We start from the raw sequence: 17077 nt of genomic DNA, 5'->3' as shown, positions 1-17077 counted from the left end.
TATCCTTTCATTGTCTTTAAACATTTATCCAGGGACTAATCCAGAAATTTTCCTTTTCATGAGTTAGACCTGCTGAATGTGAATATAATTCTTAACATAGAGTATCTTCAGATAACCTACATAAGTACTTTATTAGGTAGTGCGAGTAAATTCTAAAGCAACATATACTGTGTAACATATAATTGTAATTCAAAATTCAAACATTCTCCCTCTTTTTTGTCATTTTAGTGTAACAGTTGAACAGTACTAAAAATAACAATTCTCATTTTATTTAAAAAAAAAAAAATATATATATATATATATATATATATATATATATATATATAAGTCTTAATACGCTACAGTTGTTAACATTGAAATTGTCATGAAACTCGTGTGTACGTTTTGATAAAATATTATACCATGAACAGAACAAATTGATTGCACATGCTTTGCAGCTCTTCTTCTTGATGGAACTCATAATGAAATACATTTTTACACTTGCTATTTTCAAATTATTTAATTATTTTTTTTGTTGAACAATATTCATTCTGTAGTCTGTAATAGTCTGTAACCGCAATTTAGTGTTGTGGTGGGTCCAGAGCCTACCCGGAATCATTGGACGGAAGGCAGGAACACACCCTGGAGGGGGCAGCAGTCCTTCACAGGGGGCGCCACTCACACACTCACCTATGGACACTTTTGAGTCGCCAATCCACCTACCAACATGTGTTTTTCGACCATGGGAGGAAACCGGAGCACCCGGAGAAAACCCACATGAACACAGGGAGAACACACCAAACACCTTACAGATAGTCACCCGGAGTAGGACCCGGAGGTCCCTGGAGCTGTGTGACTGTGACACTACCTGCTGCACCACTGTGTTGAATAATATGCTGTGTGGGTCCCATGTCCTTAATGCCTTGTTTGCGTCTTTCCCAATTCAATAATAATTCTATCCAGTGTACAAAAAAAAACCTCTTTGAGAGATGTTTCCTGCTATGCTACTACATGGTGGGTCTGAGGGTCCAGGTAATATGACTAAAAGGAATGTATCTTGAGTCTGTAGGGCAGATGCTGTCCCTGCTCACTGATCTACTAATTCACTGTCCGGATTAGCTGGATGGATTGCACCAGGTGGACGGGCGATTGCTCTTTTGGCTTAATGAGGTGGTCCTGCACAACGTAAGCCTCCAGTTTCTGTTTCTTGGTGGTGCCTGGTGAGGCAAGGCAAGGCTCTGCACTGCTTCCTCCAGGTCTCCTGTTGTGCTTTGTTGGCTTCACTGTAGGGAATGACAAATTGCTGCAATTACTTCCAAATGCCGCCTAAGGAAGACTTGACTTCTGTCAAGGCTCTTATTTATTTCATTTCCGCTCCTTTTTTTGGTTTCCTCAGAGGTCAGCAGGTGGATCCCCACTCGTTTCTTGTTTTGCTCCAAGTAACTAATCGTTGCTTAAAAGTTGAGACCTCTTTTTTTTCCCAAAAAGAGCACTTGCAAAGAAAGCCCTTCATGCAGAAAGCTCTGCATGCAGTCTTAAGAGTAAAGGTGCAATGGAGGGTTCTTGGATACAATGCCGTAGATGGGTTCCCCTGAAAAGTCTTCATATTTTATTTACAAAACAATCTTTACAAGAAAAACACTGGGTACAAGTCGTAGAAGAACCACTTCAGATTCCGAAAAGAAATTTTCAATGAATACTGAACAATCTTTCTCAGCTTAAAAAACATCACATTATGAGACAGATTTTTCAGACTCATTTAAAATGGCCCTTCATTGTGTTCTAAAACTACACACCTGAGAAAAGAACCATAAAAAACACCATTTGGAAAGTCCTCTAGGGGCCAGATTCAGACACTGTGACAGAGTTACCAGTTTAAGTCAGATGATTTGTAAAAACCCTTTCAGATAGCTTTGGCCAATGGTATTGTCTGATGGCATTAATTCATTCATTCATTCAACTTCTGCAGCTACTTCATCCTGACCAGGTTGTTTCTCTAAATACACTTAATTACAGTCTATTCTAGCACAAAACAGCACCTTTTTGAATGAATGAATGAATTAATTAATTAATATTCATTATACAACAAAATTAGGTTACACCCCCCCCCCCCCCTATTGCAATTAAAAGAGAAAAAGCTAGGAAAAAACTAGGAAGAATTAAAAGAATATTATTTAAGGAAGCAGTAAACAGTTTTCAACACAACACTGCTTTTCTAACCTTTTGGTCAGTATGGTTACTTTTTTCTTAAGTTTAATGTTAGGTTTAGGGTTGTGGTTAATGTTAGGGTATGGTTCAGGGGAATTAAAGATGGTTTTTTATGCTGGGTTTCCAGATATTTATGTATAATTCAAACAAAATGTATAAAAATCCTGCGAATGCTCCTTAAGTAATATATGTATGTTGTCACCTTGATCCTGGTCTGGCACATACAGAATGTTCTTTCTTCATAGAAAAGGACAAAAATAAAATGGGACTAAGTGTAAGGTCACAATGCCCAATGTCAAGCAGTGGAGCACTGTGGAGCAGTGGAAGTGTGTTTTCTGGAGTGTTGGAGTACCACCTAAAAGCTTGGAAAGCTTTAGAGTGACTTTTGTGATCCAATGCATCATTCAGCACCTCAGCATTTGATTTTACTAACGTTACTAACATTACTATAGAAATGTTCCAAAATCTAGTAGAAAACTTTCTCTGAAGAGCAAAAGATGTTTCTGCATCAACGCTGGAGGACAAACTCCCTGTTACGTGGATGAACAATTGTCCAGGGGCCTGCTAAAGTGACTTGCGAATAAATACAAGGTAAACTGTGGAATTCTATTTCGTAGTCTTGGCTTACCAAGAGAAGCAGTTTCGCCTATGTCAGGTTCTGGCTTTGAAGCAATGAACATCTCAGTGACTTCCAGTCAGATGCTGTCCCTTGCATTGTACACAGACCAGTTCACTTTCAACTGACCTCTGCTGAGGTGATATCAAAACCAGATGCGATGCCACATGTGTCCCAGCCCGTCCAGTTGGCACTGTCTTCAAAGGCCTTCAGCTAATAGACGTTGTTACCTGCATATTCTCATTTAGTTTCTTTGGCATTTAGGACTGGCTGATAGAAATAATTAATGAGCATGTTGTTCCTCAAGTCCTTATCATTCCAATTACACTCTTTGTTTTCTTTTTTCTCAGAGGGCTGATTTTGTGTACCAAGAGATAATACTGGGTCTGAACACTGGGTCTGAAACAGAGGAGAAGCAGGCTCTGGGAGGTATCTGGATGATGCAGAGACCTCTAAATGTGGAAAAACATGAAAAGGGTTGATGATGTTGTTCTATTGCTGCTCTGTAGGTAGACTCCAAATTCAGGAGACCACATACTGCAGTAAAAAATGTAAACACATATCAAAAGTGCAGTTTGAGTCACAGTGAATAAAAACTTCAAGCACAAAGAGGCTACAGTCGTGTTCTTATTCAGATATACCATTCCACCTTAAAAGATGCACCAAGTTACATTACTTAAGATGGAACTTACTCCAAATTCAGGAGACTGCTAACTTTGTGTGAAAGTAAACCCAGACTGAAAGTTACAGCTCGAGTTACAGATTTCTGTGTTAATTCAAGCAGTGAATACAGGCAAGATAGACTTCAACCGATAACAAGCTTTGGTTTCTTACTCATATATACCATTTCACCTTAAACGATGCAGAGCTTCTGGAAAAAAACACACACAGGAGGGGGTTGTTTGTTTCACTGTGAAAACTGCAGTTTTCCAGAGTCCTCTATGCTTCCTTTAAGGTGTACTCATTGTTGGTAAAGCTCTTCAGCTGTGCACATAGAGCCTGTAAAATAGTAATCAAAATGTATCCAATGAAACTGGATGCTCTGGATCTGCCACACATGGGTAGTATGGGTTGCCTTGTTCAATGCCAGTTCTTGGCGAGAGGGGTACAAATCCCTCCAGCTATGGACTATCTGTGTTCTCTGAAGTGATGGGGATGAGTTGAAGTAGCCTGATCCAGAACTAATCACCCACCATCACTACCTGACCTCATTTATGTTTCAGTGGCTGAATGCCATCTAACCTTACAGAAATGTTTCAACGGATTGGGCACATCCTTTGCAGGAGAGTAGAGGCTATAACTGCAGCAAAAGGCAGGAGCAGCCTACCTGTTAATCCCCTTGATTTCAGAAGAAATGTTGGATTAGAAGAGGTCTGAAATACATGGCCATATAAAGTATATGCTCTGAATGATATAATTCTCTTATCCTCAGTGCTGAAGGGGGTAAGAGCTGGGAGGTGTGTTATCTCTGGGAGGTCTGGTAACGGTGGAAACTGGAGATCCAGTGAACTGAAGTGTCCGCCAATTAGCCTGAGCCTCATGGCATCATTGTGCTTCCCCTCGGCTTGTTTCACAGCTCTGATCTTTGTTAAGGGCTTTCAGTCTCTTTCAGTCTCTAATGATGTGTCTGAGCTACATGGCTACGGGTGAAGAGAGATGTTTTTTTTCTCCCTCCTCATCTTTGAAAGCCCATTAGCTTTAAAGCGTTTCCAAGGTGCCTGGGCTCTGTACTGGAAAGGAAAAAAGTAAATATCTGTACAGTATTGTGCTCCACCAGCCGCGTTAGAGGCATCTGAGCCGTTTGAAGCCTTGCCCTTCTCCTGATTTCTTTTTTTTGGGCGCAAAAACACATACATGCCTCCCCTTGTGAAAAATTGAGAAGCTGCAGAGGATGCCCTTTTAGGTTTGAAAGTTTGATGTGGACTGACTCACATTGGCTCTGGGCCTCTGTGCCCACCTGCTTTAGTTGGCTTTATTTGTTTAGTTTGCCCACAATTCCCCAGGGTTATTAGCACTCTTAGCTCTGTACAGTGTTAGCACACTCCTACTCACCACAGAGAGAACCACGTCCCCCGGGAGTCGTCGTACGGAAAGAAAAGTGATTTTCTCAGTAACACTTCCTTTGAATCCTGGGTCCATAAGGTGTTTATAATACAGTTATAAGGCATTTAAAAATAAAATATAATGCCTTTTAATAACAGACATAACTGCTCTTAGGTACTTACACTCACATGTATAAATATTTCCTATGACTCCTTTACCCGTAATGCTTTATACACTATTAAAAATAAAAGGTGCTACAGAGGTTTCTTGGAGTCATGCCATAGAAGGACCATTTTGGTTCAATAAAGAACCATTTTTGCTAATAACATTTACATTGATGAAAAAATGTCTTATCAACTGAAGATACTTTAAACCTTTACAAGGTCCTTCAAACTCACATCTTCAACAAACATGGTTCTTTTCTATGGCATTGCTCAAAGAACCCTTGGTAGCATCTTTATTTTTAAGGATGTATTTGTATTTATGGGGTATTATATGGCATGTATATGCCTGTATTGGCTTTACGTTTATGGCTTCTATACTGTATATGTGGCTTGGATTTTCTGGAAAGTTGGGTCAGGGGAGTGAAAGAACAGCACATTCCCCTCCCTCGACATCCATTGCTGAACTGCCCTCGAGTGAACCACATAAACTCTCAAATATCCCTAGGTGCTAAGGTGGCTGCCTGCCACTCCAGGTGTGTGTGTGTGTTATTGCAAATCCATTGCCATGATTGGGTTAATAGTGGAGTACATATTGTATTGTAACTACTGTGCAATGATGAAAAATGCTTCAACTAGTAAAAAAATGGTATGATTTGATAAAGTCCTTGCATTATAATATGTAATCACATAAGAACACTGCTCATAAAAAGGTGTTTTAGAATGTTAACAATGTACTTACTGACACGTTCTAATCATACATTATGAAAACAGAAATGATGAAGTGTCATCTTATAGAGAAATGTTATAGTACCTTACTTTAAAATGGTTCTCATCAAGCAATAATATGAAGTATCAGAAATAAGTCAGTATTCTCATTTTGATTACAATCTTGAACTGTGCCTTTAATCCAGGCATTATGAAGTATCAATCATAAGCCATATACCTAATACATATTTATATAGCATTATGAATACAGGGTTCATAGGGAGTGTTACCATTTTTTCTAATCCCACTGCTTTCGTCTCTTAACTTCTGAGTCTTTGCCTGGTCCTGTCCATCGGCGACAGCGAACCAAAGCCCTCGGGGGGTGAAATATGGAAATGTTATGCAGCTGAGTTTTGAATTAGAGCGAGAAGTCAGAATCATTTGGGCGAGTGCCAGGAGGTTAACTGTGAGTTGCTATGACGGCAAACACAATAGAAGAGGAGCCCCCCAGAGAGAGGTCTGAATGATTGCCTGCTCTTGATTATGGATGTATGTGAATTGAAAAAGCCTCGGCTAATTAACGCTCAAGCTGTGACGCAGGAAAATAAATACCCCTGCCAAGTGAAAGGGTTTTTTTTTTTTTTTCATCTTCATTATATTTTATTGCCTTTTTATGAACACAGACTGGCACAGACTGTCCAGTTCATATGGACCTTTGAGGGCTTGCCCTTAGGGCATTTTGCCCAAATAAGGAAATGCTATTCTGAACTGATTTTTTTGTTTCTTTGAGGAACAGAATGAAGGTCCACATCAGGTCACAGATTACATCCCTAAAAGCTTGTCATTGTTCATAAAAATTACTCATTCCTTCTTCTGTCTCTACTTACTCATACTCCACTTCCTGCAGCTTGAAAGCCTTGTAACACAAGCTTGGATTAGTCCCTTAGATGTGTGACATAAGAAACCCTGGCTGTCGCCATTTTGTGACTTTCTTTGGAAGACTGTAGTTTCAAAGCAGAAATGCTCAGCGTCCACTGCTTTCACTCATGATACGTCTATGCATAACACCACATGGACACATTAACAAGATAAACATTTGGTTTTCACTGAAGGGGGCTTAAAAAGAATGAGAAACAGACAAAATGCAGATCAAACAATGAAGCTGCTGGCGTGCTCAGAACAGTGGACTAGTGACCCTAGATTTCTATGCAACACACTGTCTGATTTTTGTTCTACGGAATTTCATTGCTGAATTTCTTATGGAAAAAAGTTGCAAAGCTGTGTTTCATCCGTGTTTGTTGTCCTCTAAGTGGACACAGGGTGCTACCCACAGGACATGGTTGGTTTCACCTCTTTGTTGCCGGATACTGAGGGCTTTAAAAACTTGTGCAGCACTGCTGTGTCTGATCCACCCGTACCAGCACAACACACACCAACACATCATCACCACATTGTTGTCACTGCTGTGATGAGAATGATCTACCATTCAAATCATACCTGTTCTGTGGATGTCCTGACCATTGAAGAACATAGTGGGCAAGGGTTAAAAGTGTGCAGAGCAACCGATGACCTACAGTCTAAATTGTAGGTATGGTCAGTGGAGCCCTTTATAGAAACAAGTTGTTTTAATGCATATTTAGGTCCTCAGCAATTACATTGGAATCAAAAGTAGTGATGACTCCTTTTCACTTAGAAAACCATACATAAGTGTATTTTTTAGCTTTGCATTTTATCTCCCAACGAAAGGCATGACCGGAATGACTCAGCAGGTTTCTCAAGGGCAAAAGAGCAGGTCCTGTGTAGGGATTTAGTCATTCTTTCACAAAAGAGTAAAGAATAATTTTCCTCTCCTATTTGTATGGTCGGGATGAAATGAGATGCTCCTGTGGCCAGTGGCAGACATTGATTGAGTACCCACAATGCCTCTGAGCGGCGAGGGAAGGGGGAGCCCCTGCTGCGTACACTTCCCTGAAAGGATTCTCTCTGCATGGATAATTCATTTCTTCTTCCAATTGTTGTCTCTCTTTTTTTAGAAGCTTGAAAGTAAGGGCTGGCAGACATGTTGAAAGCAGCAGTCCGCAAAAATCATGTTACTGCAGCCGAGGACTCTTCCACCGTCGTCGGTGTTGAAGCATTTCATATGGGTTGTTTTCTTTAAAGCTCTTGAAAACGCCTGCTGTCTAAACCTTTCACATCCAGCCAAGGCTTTCTTTCCAATCACGTAGAAGTGCAATTATACGTGCAAGCAAAGACCTTAAATTGCGTGTTTCCATTTTTGAACTCTTGCTTGCGTTACCTTGGCAACATCCCATGGGCAATGCAGGTCCTGATACCTTTAGGTGATAAATAAATAAATAAATAAACTGTTAGAACCTACTATAATTTCAGTGTTATATCAGATGATTACAGTAGATAGATGATTAGAGCAGATAGCCGTGATTATTTCCTCTTTTTACAGGCAGTATATTATGCCATTTAATCCAGGAGATCGGATGAAAAATCTTCCACGTAAAAGAGCAGAGTTATTGAAAGGTAGCAGCAGCCAATGGTGTAACAAAGGTTAAGGGCAAAGTGTGAAGTCCTGTGGTGGACTGGGAAGGGGGGGGTTGAAAAAATTAAAAATAATAATAATATAATAAAACAGAATTCTCTATTTCAATGAATATATATATATATATATATATATATATATATATTGCTGTTGAAATGGAGAATTCTGTTTTTTTTATTCATTCATTATCTGTAAGCGCTTATCCAGTTGAGGGTCACGGTGGGTGCAGAGCCTACCTGGAATCATTGGGCGCAAGGCGGGAATACACCCTGGAGGGGGCGCCAGTCCTTAGAATTCTGTTTTATTTTTCTAAACTATTCAGTGCAGCACTGGTCTGTCAGAGGGTGGCACTGTAGAAAATTGGTCTTTTATCTCGCCCCTGTTTGCTCTGCTGGGGAAAACAGCAACAATGTTTCTCGCTCTGCTCTGTTTTAGTTCCAAAAGAAGGGTGGCACATCCATAGACAATGGTTCTTATGTGCAATGCTGAACCTGTGGCATGGTTTTTGGGTGAAATTTGAATAGCATATACATTTATGATGAGCTTTATTTAGTTATGTTATACTTAGAGAAAGCAGTAGCAATATATATTGTTAATTTACATTTCAAACAGTCTATGATTGTGGGGAAATCCTGTTATATTTGGTTTGTTTACGTTCAGAAGCATGACTTTTGAAATGACTGTTGTTTGTACGTGGCAAAAATAAGTCAAAATTACCCACCTATGGAGCCATGGTACCTTGAAAGAGAGAGAGAGCGAGCCTAATATGTCAGACTGAGACACTTTGTCTTTTACTTTTACTGACAACAGGGCTTTGTTAACACATTAGACCAGTTTCGAGTGCAAATTGCACTCAAATCTCAATCTAGCAAATTGTGAGGAAAAGATAAAGTGTTTTTTGATTAAAATCATCAACGTCGACTTTGAGTGTTCATCCTATATAGAAGAACACAGGGGCCCCTATTTCACACACTGGTTAAGGGTGTTGAGGTTCTGGGCTTGACCTTAGCCTCAAGTCCCCGTGTTTGTTTGGATTTCCTTCAGGTGCCTCAATTTCCCAAAACACAATCCAAAACCATGACAATATGTGAAATTGTCACCAGATGTGAGCGTGTGTGTGACTGTGTAAATGGGTGATGTTATGTGACGTACTTGCAACCTTTCCAAGGTGTGTTCCTCAGTAGTTCCCGGAATCCACCATGATCCTGATCAGGATGACGTGGTTAGAAAAGATGAATTGATGAATGAATAAGGGTTTCTTAAAAACCATGTAAGGCCTGGTAGCTTTCCAAAAAGGTCTATATCACATAAATAGAACCAAATTCTTTAATCTTAGAGAAACAGGTGAAAATTAAGCTCTTCTTTTGTCAGATAAGACCATGGTCGGGTGGAAGTTCCAGGACCTTTAGAACCAAATGGATGGTAGTTACATCATGTTCTGAATATCTTCCCCTTTCTGTTGCAGGAGCTTTTCACAGCGGAATGTAAGTTCAAAGAATCTGTGTTTGAGAACTACTACGTCATCTACTCCTCCATGCTCTACAGACAGCAGGAGTCTGGACGAGCCTGGTTCCTGGGTCTCAACAAAGAGGGCCAGCCCATGAAGGGGAACAGAGTGAAAAAGACTAAACCAGCTGCACACTTTCTTCCCAAGCCCATAGAAGGTACAGTGAACAGTTGTGGATTGGTTTATTTTTTAATCCTCCAAGTGCCCTTCTCTAGTAGTCTAGTGTGGAACAGAACTTAAAGTCATCAAGAGTAATGCAATTAACAAAATGTAATAAGTAATCCCTGATGTGTTTATGCTTGAAAAATGGGAGGGGAATTATTCAGATAATTTTTCAAAACATCTCGATAATTCTCACCTATATGTAAATTAGGAGGGCTCTAATTTTGTGGCATCGCTTGAGTTATAAATCCACCTATCACAGCATTTTACTTAATTGTAGGGCACAGGTACATTATTCATTCATTGCCTGTAACCTTTATCCAGAGCCTACTCGGAATCATTGGGCGCAAGGCAGGAATACACCCCGGCGGGGGTGCCAGTCCTTCACAGGGCAACACTCACACATTCACTCACACCTACAGACAATTTTGAGTCGCCAATCCACCTACCAACGTTTGTTTTTGGACCGTGGGAGGAAGCCGGAGCACCCGGAGGAAACCCACACAGACACAGGGAGAACACACCAACCTCCTCACAGACAGTCACCCAGAGCAGGACTCGAACCCACAACCTCCAGGTCCCTGGAGCTCTGTGACTGTGACACGACCTGCTGCACCACTGTGCCGCCCCTAATTGTTCATTTGAAGGATCTAATTAATTAATCTATGAGTGGGTGGTTGGGTTAGTGTTGTAGCCCATCATGGGGTTTAACTTTGAAAATCCTTTGGTCCAACAGTAATTTTGAACCAGTTTTGGTTTAAACCAAATGGACTCTTTTCAAACCAGGCTGTATCACAAATGCAACAAAGTGCAGCAATGTATTTTATTCACATGCATAAATGTGTCTTGTTTTTCACAAAAAACACCAGTGAAATATATTCACTCTTTTTTTCCAATAAAAATAAATAGTTATTTTCTTGCTATATAAGAAGAACCAGAACGTTGGTGTCTAATAAATACTGCCAAATCAATTAATGATTAGGAATAATTATTAATATAATTCTAAATATTAATACAACTCTCATCAGTCATGATGATGTTTATTATTATGATTTACTGTATAACAGTTGTGGTGTTAAATTATTTAAACAGATTATTGATATAAAAAATAATAATAACAATATCAGCAATAATAATAATTGTATATATTATAGTTATATAATGCTCCGGTTTCCTCCCACAGTCCAAAAACACACATTGCAGGTGGATTGGCGACTCGAAAGTGTCCGTAGGTGTGAGTGTGTGAGTGAATGTGTGTGTGTCTGTGTTGACCTGTGAAGGACTGGCGCCCCCTCCAGGGTGTATTCCCGCCTTGCGCCCAATGATTCCAGGTAGGCTCTGGACCCCCCGCGACCCTAAATTGGATAAGCGGTTACAGATAATGGATGGATGGATGGATAGTTATATAATATTGTTCTTCACTTTGTTGAGATTAAATTAATATTTATGTAACTGTGATTAAATTGTTCGTCGCTGCGGTTCCTGACAATATTGTCACTGCTTTGCCACAGATTAAAGTTTGATTTTTAAAGGGAATTTTAAAGTTTAATCTGATTGGATATTGCCTAACTACTCTTTTCGTAATTACTCCACTTTCGTAATTGCTCACACGTGCCTGCACAACCTTATGCCTTGTATTTGCACTCACATTGTTTCCATAAAAATAAAGCCCAACATATTTGAACGTGTTTTCCAGTCTAAAGAAACTCGCAGAATCATAATTGGAAGTGGAATTAGAGGTCTGCAGAGATTAATGTCTCTCCAAATGACTTTGTTTACATTCTCAATAATTTAATCATGCAGAAATTTTTCAAATCTTTGAAAAATCTTTATCTCATTTTCAAGAATGGTCCTTTGGGGACCTAAGAGTCCTTCTTCTATGCCTTCTCTTCCAATAACTTTTTTAGCCTTGTTTCCTTTTATGTGTGTTTTCTGTATTCTCACTCAGTGAAATGCTTGTTCTTCTCTCCACAGTTGCCATGTACCGTGAGCCCTCGTTGCATGATGTGGGCGAAACTGTCCCCAAGGCTGGTGTCCCTCCCAGCAAAAGCACAGAGCCGGTGGTCATGAATGGTGGCAAGCCTGTCAGCAAGCCTGACAAGGAGACATAGCCCTGCTTCCCCCACCTCCCCTCCCCTCCTAAGGGAGTCTCCACATCCACAACTCTCCAAACTAAAACTGCTGTCCGTGGCTTGGATCCACGAGCGACAACAATGACAAAACTCACTTCTCTACCACTCTCCCCTCCACTAGAGTTTAGCCACTGGAACCATTGAACTAAAGGGGCAGGTGTGGCTGGAGGACAAGGTTGTGTAGCCTTTGGACTTTGGACTGCAGCTGTGTGGAGGAGATGGGAAAGGAGGATGAGGAGGAGGGAGAGGAGGAGGGGACCGCTGAACGCTCGGCACTAACAAACTCTGTCATTGGAATGCCCTATGCGATACGGAATGCCTTTTCAAAGCTCCCTTTTCTTTCATTTCCCCTTTCTTTCCTGTGACAATCCTCCGCAAGAAAGACATATTTTCATCTGCCTCGTCTGGTAGCTTCTTTTGCCTGCTGACAGCTACCCACAGTTCTTCTGTTGGACCTTTTCATGTCACAGTTTCTTTTCATTTCCCCAATACCCACAGCACACCAGCATTTGTCTGGATAGATTGTTGTACAGACACAAATCAAACATGTCATTGTTGTTCCCCGTTTCAAGTTTGTCCAATCCTAATTCTTTTCCTTTTATGTGTCCCTTCATATCACGTTTCTGTGTTCTGTTGGCCTGCTTATCTAGGATTGGTGCTTAGGGCATAAATTAAGGGAAGAGAAATCTGGAGACGAGTGAGTAAATTCCCAATTCTTTGGATGCGTTTACAAAACGGTGACAAGGTAAAAAAGGCTCAAAGCAGTAGAAATCAGTAGAGAATCGTCCGTGGTGGTAGATTCACATTGCACTTGAGAAAGCTTTGCAGAATGGCAATGGAAGTCAGTGAATGTGCTCTAAGTTTTACCTGAAACCTTGCAAGGCATGGATAATCCATGTTTACTAAGTAGTAAAGATGTTCAAAGCAGCAAAAGTCAAGAGAGAACCACTTGTTGGGTTAGTTTCATCTTTTTTGATCTGTCATTACACTTACAAAGGGCAGTGGAAGTTGATGAAGGTACTCAAGGTCTCAGTCGAAACCACACAAGGACCGCCAAGAGACATGGCATGCCTGATCCGTGTTTACAAATTGGTAACGAGGAAGTGATGGTTGGAATCAGCAAAAGTTGATAGAGAACCACTTGTTTGGTTACTTTGGAAATCTTATTGCACTTGAGAATGTCTTGCACAATGGCATAGTCCAGGAAACCTCGCAAGGACCATCGAGAGACTTGGCATTGATAAGCCTGTCGCTAGGCATTTAGGGTGGACGCTGTTCCTTCGTAAAACAGCGCACATATCACTGTCACCCTCAATTTTATCTGCCAGTCTTGGCTCACTTACCTGACTCAGATTATACCGCCACGTACCTCACTTTGGCATCTGTAGTCTGCAGTTACTGGCCTCAAGTTTTGTCCCCAATTCTGGGCCCTTTCTGATAAATCAGGTCTTAGTGTAACTGATAGGTGAAGCCCTCGAACTTTGACTGCGATTGTCCCAATGTTGGATGTATATAAACAAAAACGCAGTTGTCCTTAGCCAGGCCTTGGTTTGGATGGCTGAATGTACACTGATGCCGTCTCACAGGTCATGGCCATGCTTTGAAAGGTGGACTGGGGTAGTGTTTATTCTCTTTGCCTTTACATTGTAGCAGAAAGCTGGTATAAAATGGTAGCAGTTTCGCACTAACAACAAGGACCCACGTTGTCACTGAGGTGAAGCAGCGAATAGTGCCCCTTGTGGACAGAGGTGGGGAGAGTAGCGAAAATCCATATTGAAATAACAGTGCTGTTACTTCGGTAAAATTCTGACTCTTAGCCAAGCAAAAAATAATAATAATAAATAAAATACAAATAATGTGAGTAAAAGCTCAATAAACTACTTTGTAACACATCCAGAATCTGTCGATCAGCACAGGAACTAAAGCTTGTACAACTTTAAAATACAACCCCTCTGTTGTTGAATTATTCTGGGTCTAAAAAATGTTTATAAAATTAGCAGTGTGACCAGTCACACAGCAGCACAGATTCTGTAACGTAATGAAAAGGAAACCTAAAAGGAAATGTACCTTCTAATACAATTGAGTAATAATAGATTGTTTTCCTCAGTAATATATTTTAAAGTATTACCATTTAATATTACTCACGAAAATACAGACCAGTCAAAACTGTACTGAAATATCTGAAACAAGACTGCAACAAGATTCTACCCACCTCTGCTTGTGGAGCACATTGCTAAACATGATGGAGTTAGTGTGTGAGTGAGTTACAAAACCAGATCCCCGAGGATAGCCTGGAAAAAGAGGCGTAACTTTGCTCCGCAGGTCGCTATGAAAAACTGTGTTCATTTTTAAGATGCTTTTATTTCTACAATAGACTTAGCAGCATGTCAGAATACACAATGTTTTTCCAAGTTTGGCGAGAAGCCACCTAGACTATATAAGTTGATTATTAAGTCCACATATAAGAGGATGATCCGTTACTGTTTAGCATAGGGTGCTTCCTCAATGGTCTCCTTCAGGAGCAAAGTAGCATGTTTGACTTTTTTGATGTTTGTTTGAGTTTCTGTTTTTTTTTTCATGTCCATCATAATCTTCTAATAAGAGGGTATTTAAATAATCACTGTGCATAAGTAAAGCTGTTTATAAGACATGGAGATTTAGAGTACCTTGAAAGCAATTCATCGTTCAATGAATAATGCATCTTCACATCGTTTCATCGATAATTAACCTATAATATGTTATAATCTGCCAAAATGTTTTGTTACTTTAAAACAATTGTAGTATTACCATAGTTAACCATATGCTGTTGTCCAAACCAATTGCATCATGCTGGGCAACTGCTCTACTTGATTTGAGGTGTTGACTGTCGTTCATTCCAGTTGTTATCTGTACTGATATGTGGATGCTGTCATGTTGTTATGGGAATGATACATCTTATGTCTAAAGATTTGTGGACACCTGCTGAAAGTCCAGCTCCTCACAGCCCAATCCAGGGCTTGGGGTAATGCCCCTATACTGCACATTCAGCACTGAGCTTGGAGACCTTACGCTAATATGTGGCAGTTTCAAACAGCCCCATATATTTATTAATGATTTCATAATACTAAGTGGTGTCTACAAACATTTGGGCTTATAATGTACTTCGGTTCAAGTTGCAGAAACAGCAACACTAGTAATCCATCCGTTAGCTTTTACGTTATGCTGACATTTTTTTTTTCCTTAACGAGATAGGTTAGAGTGTCCATTTCAATGATTCACATTTACTAAAACTACCATGTTTATTTTTGTTTATCTATGTTTTTATTTGGTTTTAAAGCCGTCATGCTCATCCTGAAGCGTGCACACTTTCTTTCTGCTGGGCCCTCATACTGTATATTCTGCTCTGCTGACCAGTGAACTGGTTCCATAGAGGACTGGATTTATTTTTGTAAAATGACTGCTATGTAAATGTACAATCTGTTCTTCGTTTATATATATATCCTCCTGTAACGTTCCTCCCCAGGTGCAATTTCCTTTTCTTTTTCATTTCGTATTAGTGCGTTTCCTTGTTGCTGTGGCGTCCATCTCACATAAACATTCTTATCTCAGAGAGGACTTTTGATGCCCCTGTCTTTTCTATGTGTCGAGAATTAACGGCAGGATGATTTGGTTTGTTATTCCCCCTTTTCTGTTTGTCCTTTTTTTCTTGCTTCATCCACACCTTTCACCTGTTGCATGGTAATAAAGGGGGAAGGCTATTGGAGACCTGCATGTGGTAGGCTATGTGTATCAATACAAACAAGTGATTAAAAAAAAAAAGTATATTGTTGGTATGTACCGCTAAACTTTACATACAGTACATATATGCAAAAAGAGTCTGCACTGTACAGTTTATGTCCAATCCATTGTATACACAGAGATAACATATTGAATAAATCATTTATATAAAGGCGTACATTTTCTCTGAGAGTCTGATGCGTAAATGGTAAAAAGAGTTTTGTTGGGTTGGTCTGCCTGATCGGAGCACATGGAGAAAACCAATCCAGATTCAGAGAGAAAGCACTGGACACAAACAGTGCCCTGGAGTGAAGATATAACCCCAGACCCTGGAGCTGTGTGGCAGCGATGTCAATGTGCCACTCCTATATTGGTAATTCAGAGTGTACATCCAGTAATTCTTGTGGAATTTTTTTAGAGACAGAGAATTCCATTTACTACATGACAATCACACAAACCTCTCCACAGAAATGCACAACAAGCCATGGCCCCTAACTTACATCAATCTATGCCATGAAGGAAAGAGTGCTTTATCTTCATCACAAGGAATTCTGGGATTAGTCATCACAATAACTGCAAAGCCATGCCCTTCAGCGTATATGAGCCATCATACGCCAACAAAAGACGGATGAATTTATTCAGCTGTACCTTTTGTTCGGGCGTAAGGAGCACTCCATTCCTTCTTCTCGCTTGAAGTGTTCCACTGAAAGCTTCTGATGCGGAAAATGAACCATTATCCCACCTTCATAATTTCACCCCACACATCAAAGCAACATGTACATTACCAGGGGATTGCCATTCTGGGTGGAAAAGGCTTGTCCACATGCACAACCACCAAGGGTGCCAAAAATATTAATCACAAACATTAATGTGATGTTTTGTCATCTGAGATACACTCATAAAAATAAAGATTTCTCAAAGGTTTTTCCTGTGAAAACCTTCTACTGCTAGAATACAATTAGGATACTGAAAGTTTCTGCCATTTATGGCATTGAGCAAACACTCTTATCTAGAGATGCTTACTCTTGCTCAAAGATTCTCATTGGTTTGGCATGCTCACCCGAGCAAGGAATTGAACCCTGTTACACAAAGAGTTACCCAAAACTGCAGGTGGTGTATCTCATATACTCAACGCAATACTACAAAGTATTGCAACAAAGGATTACTTTTTGAAACTTTAGGCCTATTTTAATGAGTCTATAAGCATTTACTGAAAAAAATATTGTTTTATCAACAGGCAAAAAGCCACAAGTT

At 40.1% G+C, this 17077-nt stretch overlaps 1 protein-coding gene across 3 annotated transcripts in view; it reads left to right on the top strand.

The window, feature by feature from the left end:
* The window catches only part of LOC136686734 (fibroblast growth factor 14-like), a 116879-nt gene extending 100887 nt beyond the window's left edge, over window positions 1-15992 (top strand). For all 3 annotated transcript variants that reach the window (XM_066660684.1, XM_066660683.1, XM_066660682.1), the window contains 2 exons: window positions 9732-9930; window positions 11910-15992. In XM_066660684.1, the coding sequence (XP_066516781.1) occupies window positions 9732-9930; window positions 11910-12046 (336 nt within the window). In that variant the 3' untranslated portion in view covers window positions 12047-15992. The remainder of the gene's footprint in view (window positions 1-9731; window positions 9931-11909) is intronic.
* The last annotated feature ends 1085 nt before the right edge of the window (window positions 15993-17077 follow it).

The sequence above is a fragment of the Hoplias malabaricus genome, chromosome 2 (assembly GCF_029633855.1).
Source record: "Hoplias malabaricus isolate fHopMal1 chromosome 2, fHopMal1.hap1, whole genome shotgun sequence".
NCBI classification, from domain to species: Eukaryota; Metazoa; Chordata; class Actinopteri; order Characiformes; family Erythrinidae; genus Hoplias; species Hoplias malabaricus.
The sequence above is the reverse complement of the archived record's forward strand: the minus strand, read 5'-3'. Positions and strand labels throughout refer to the sequence as shown.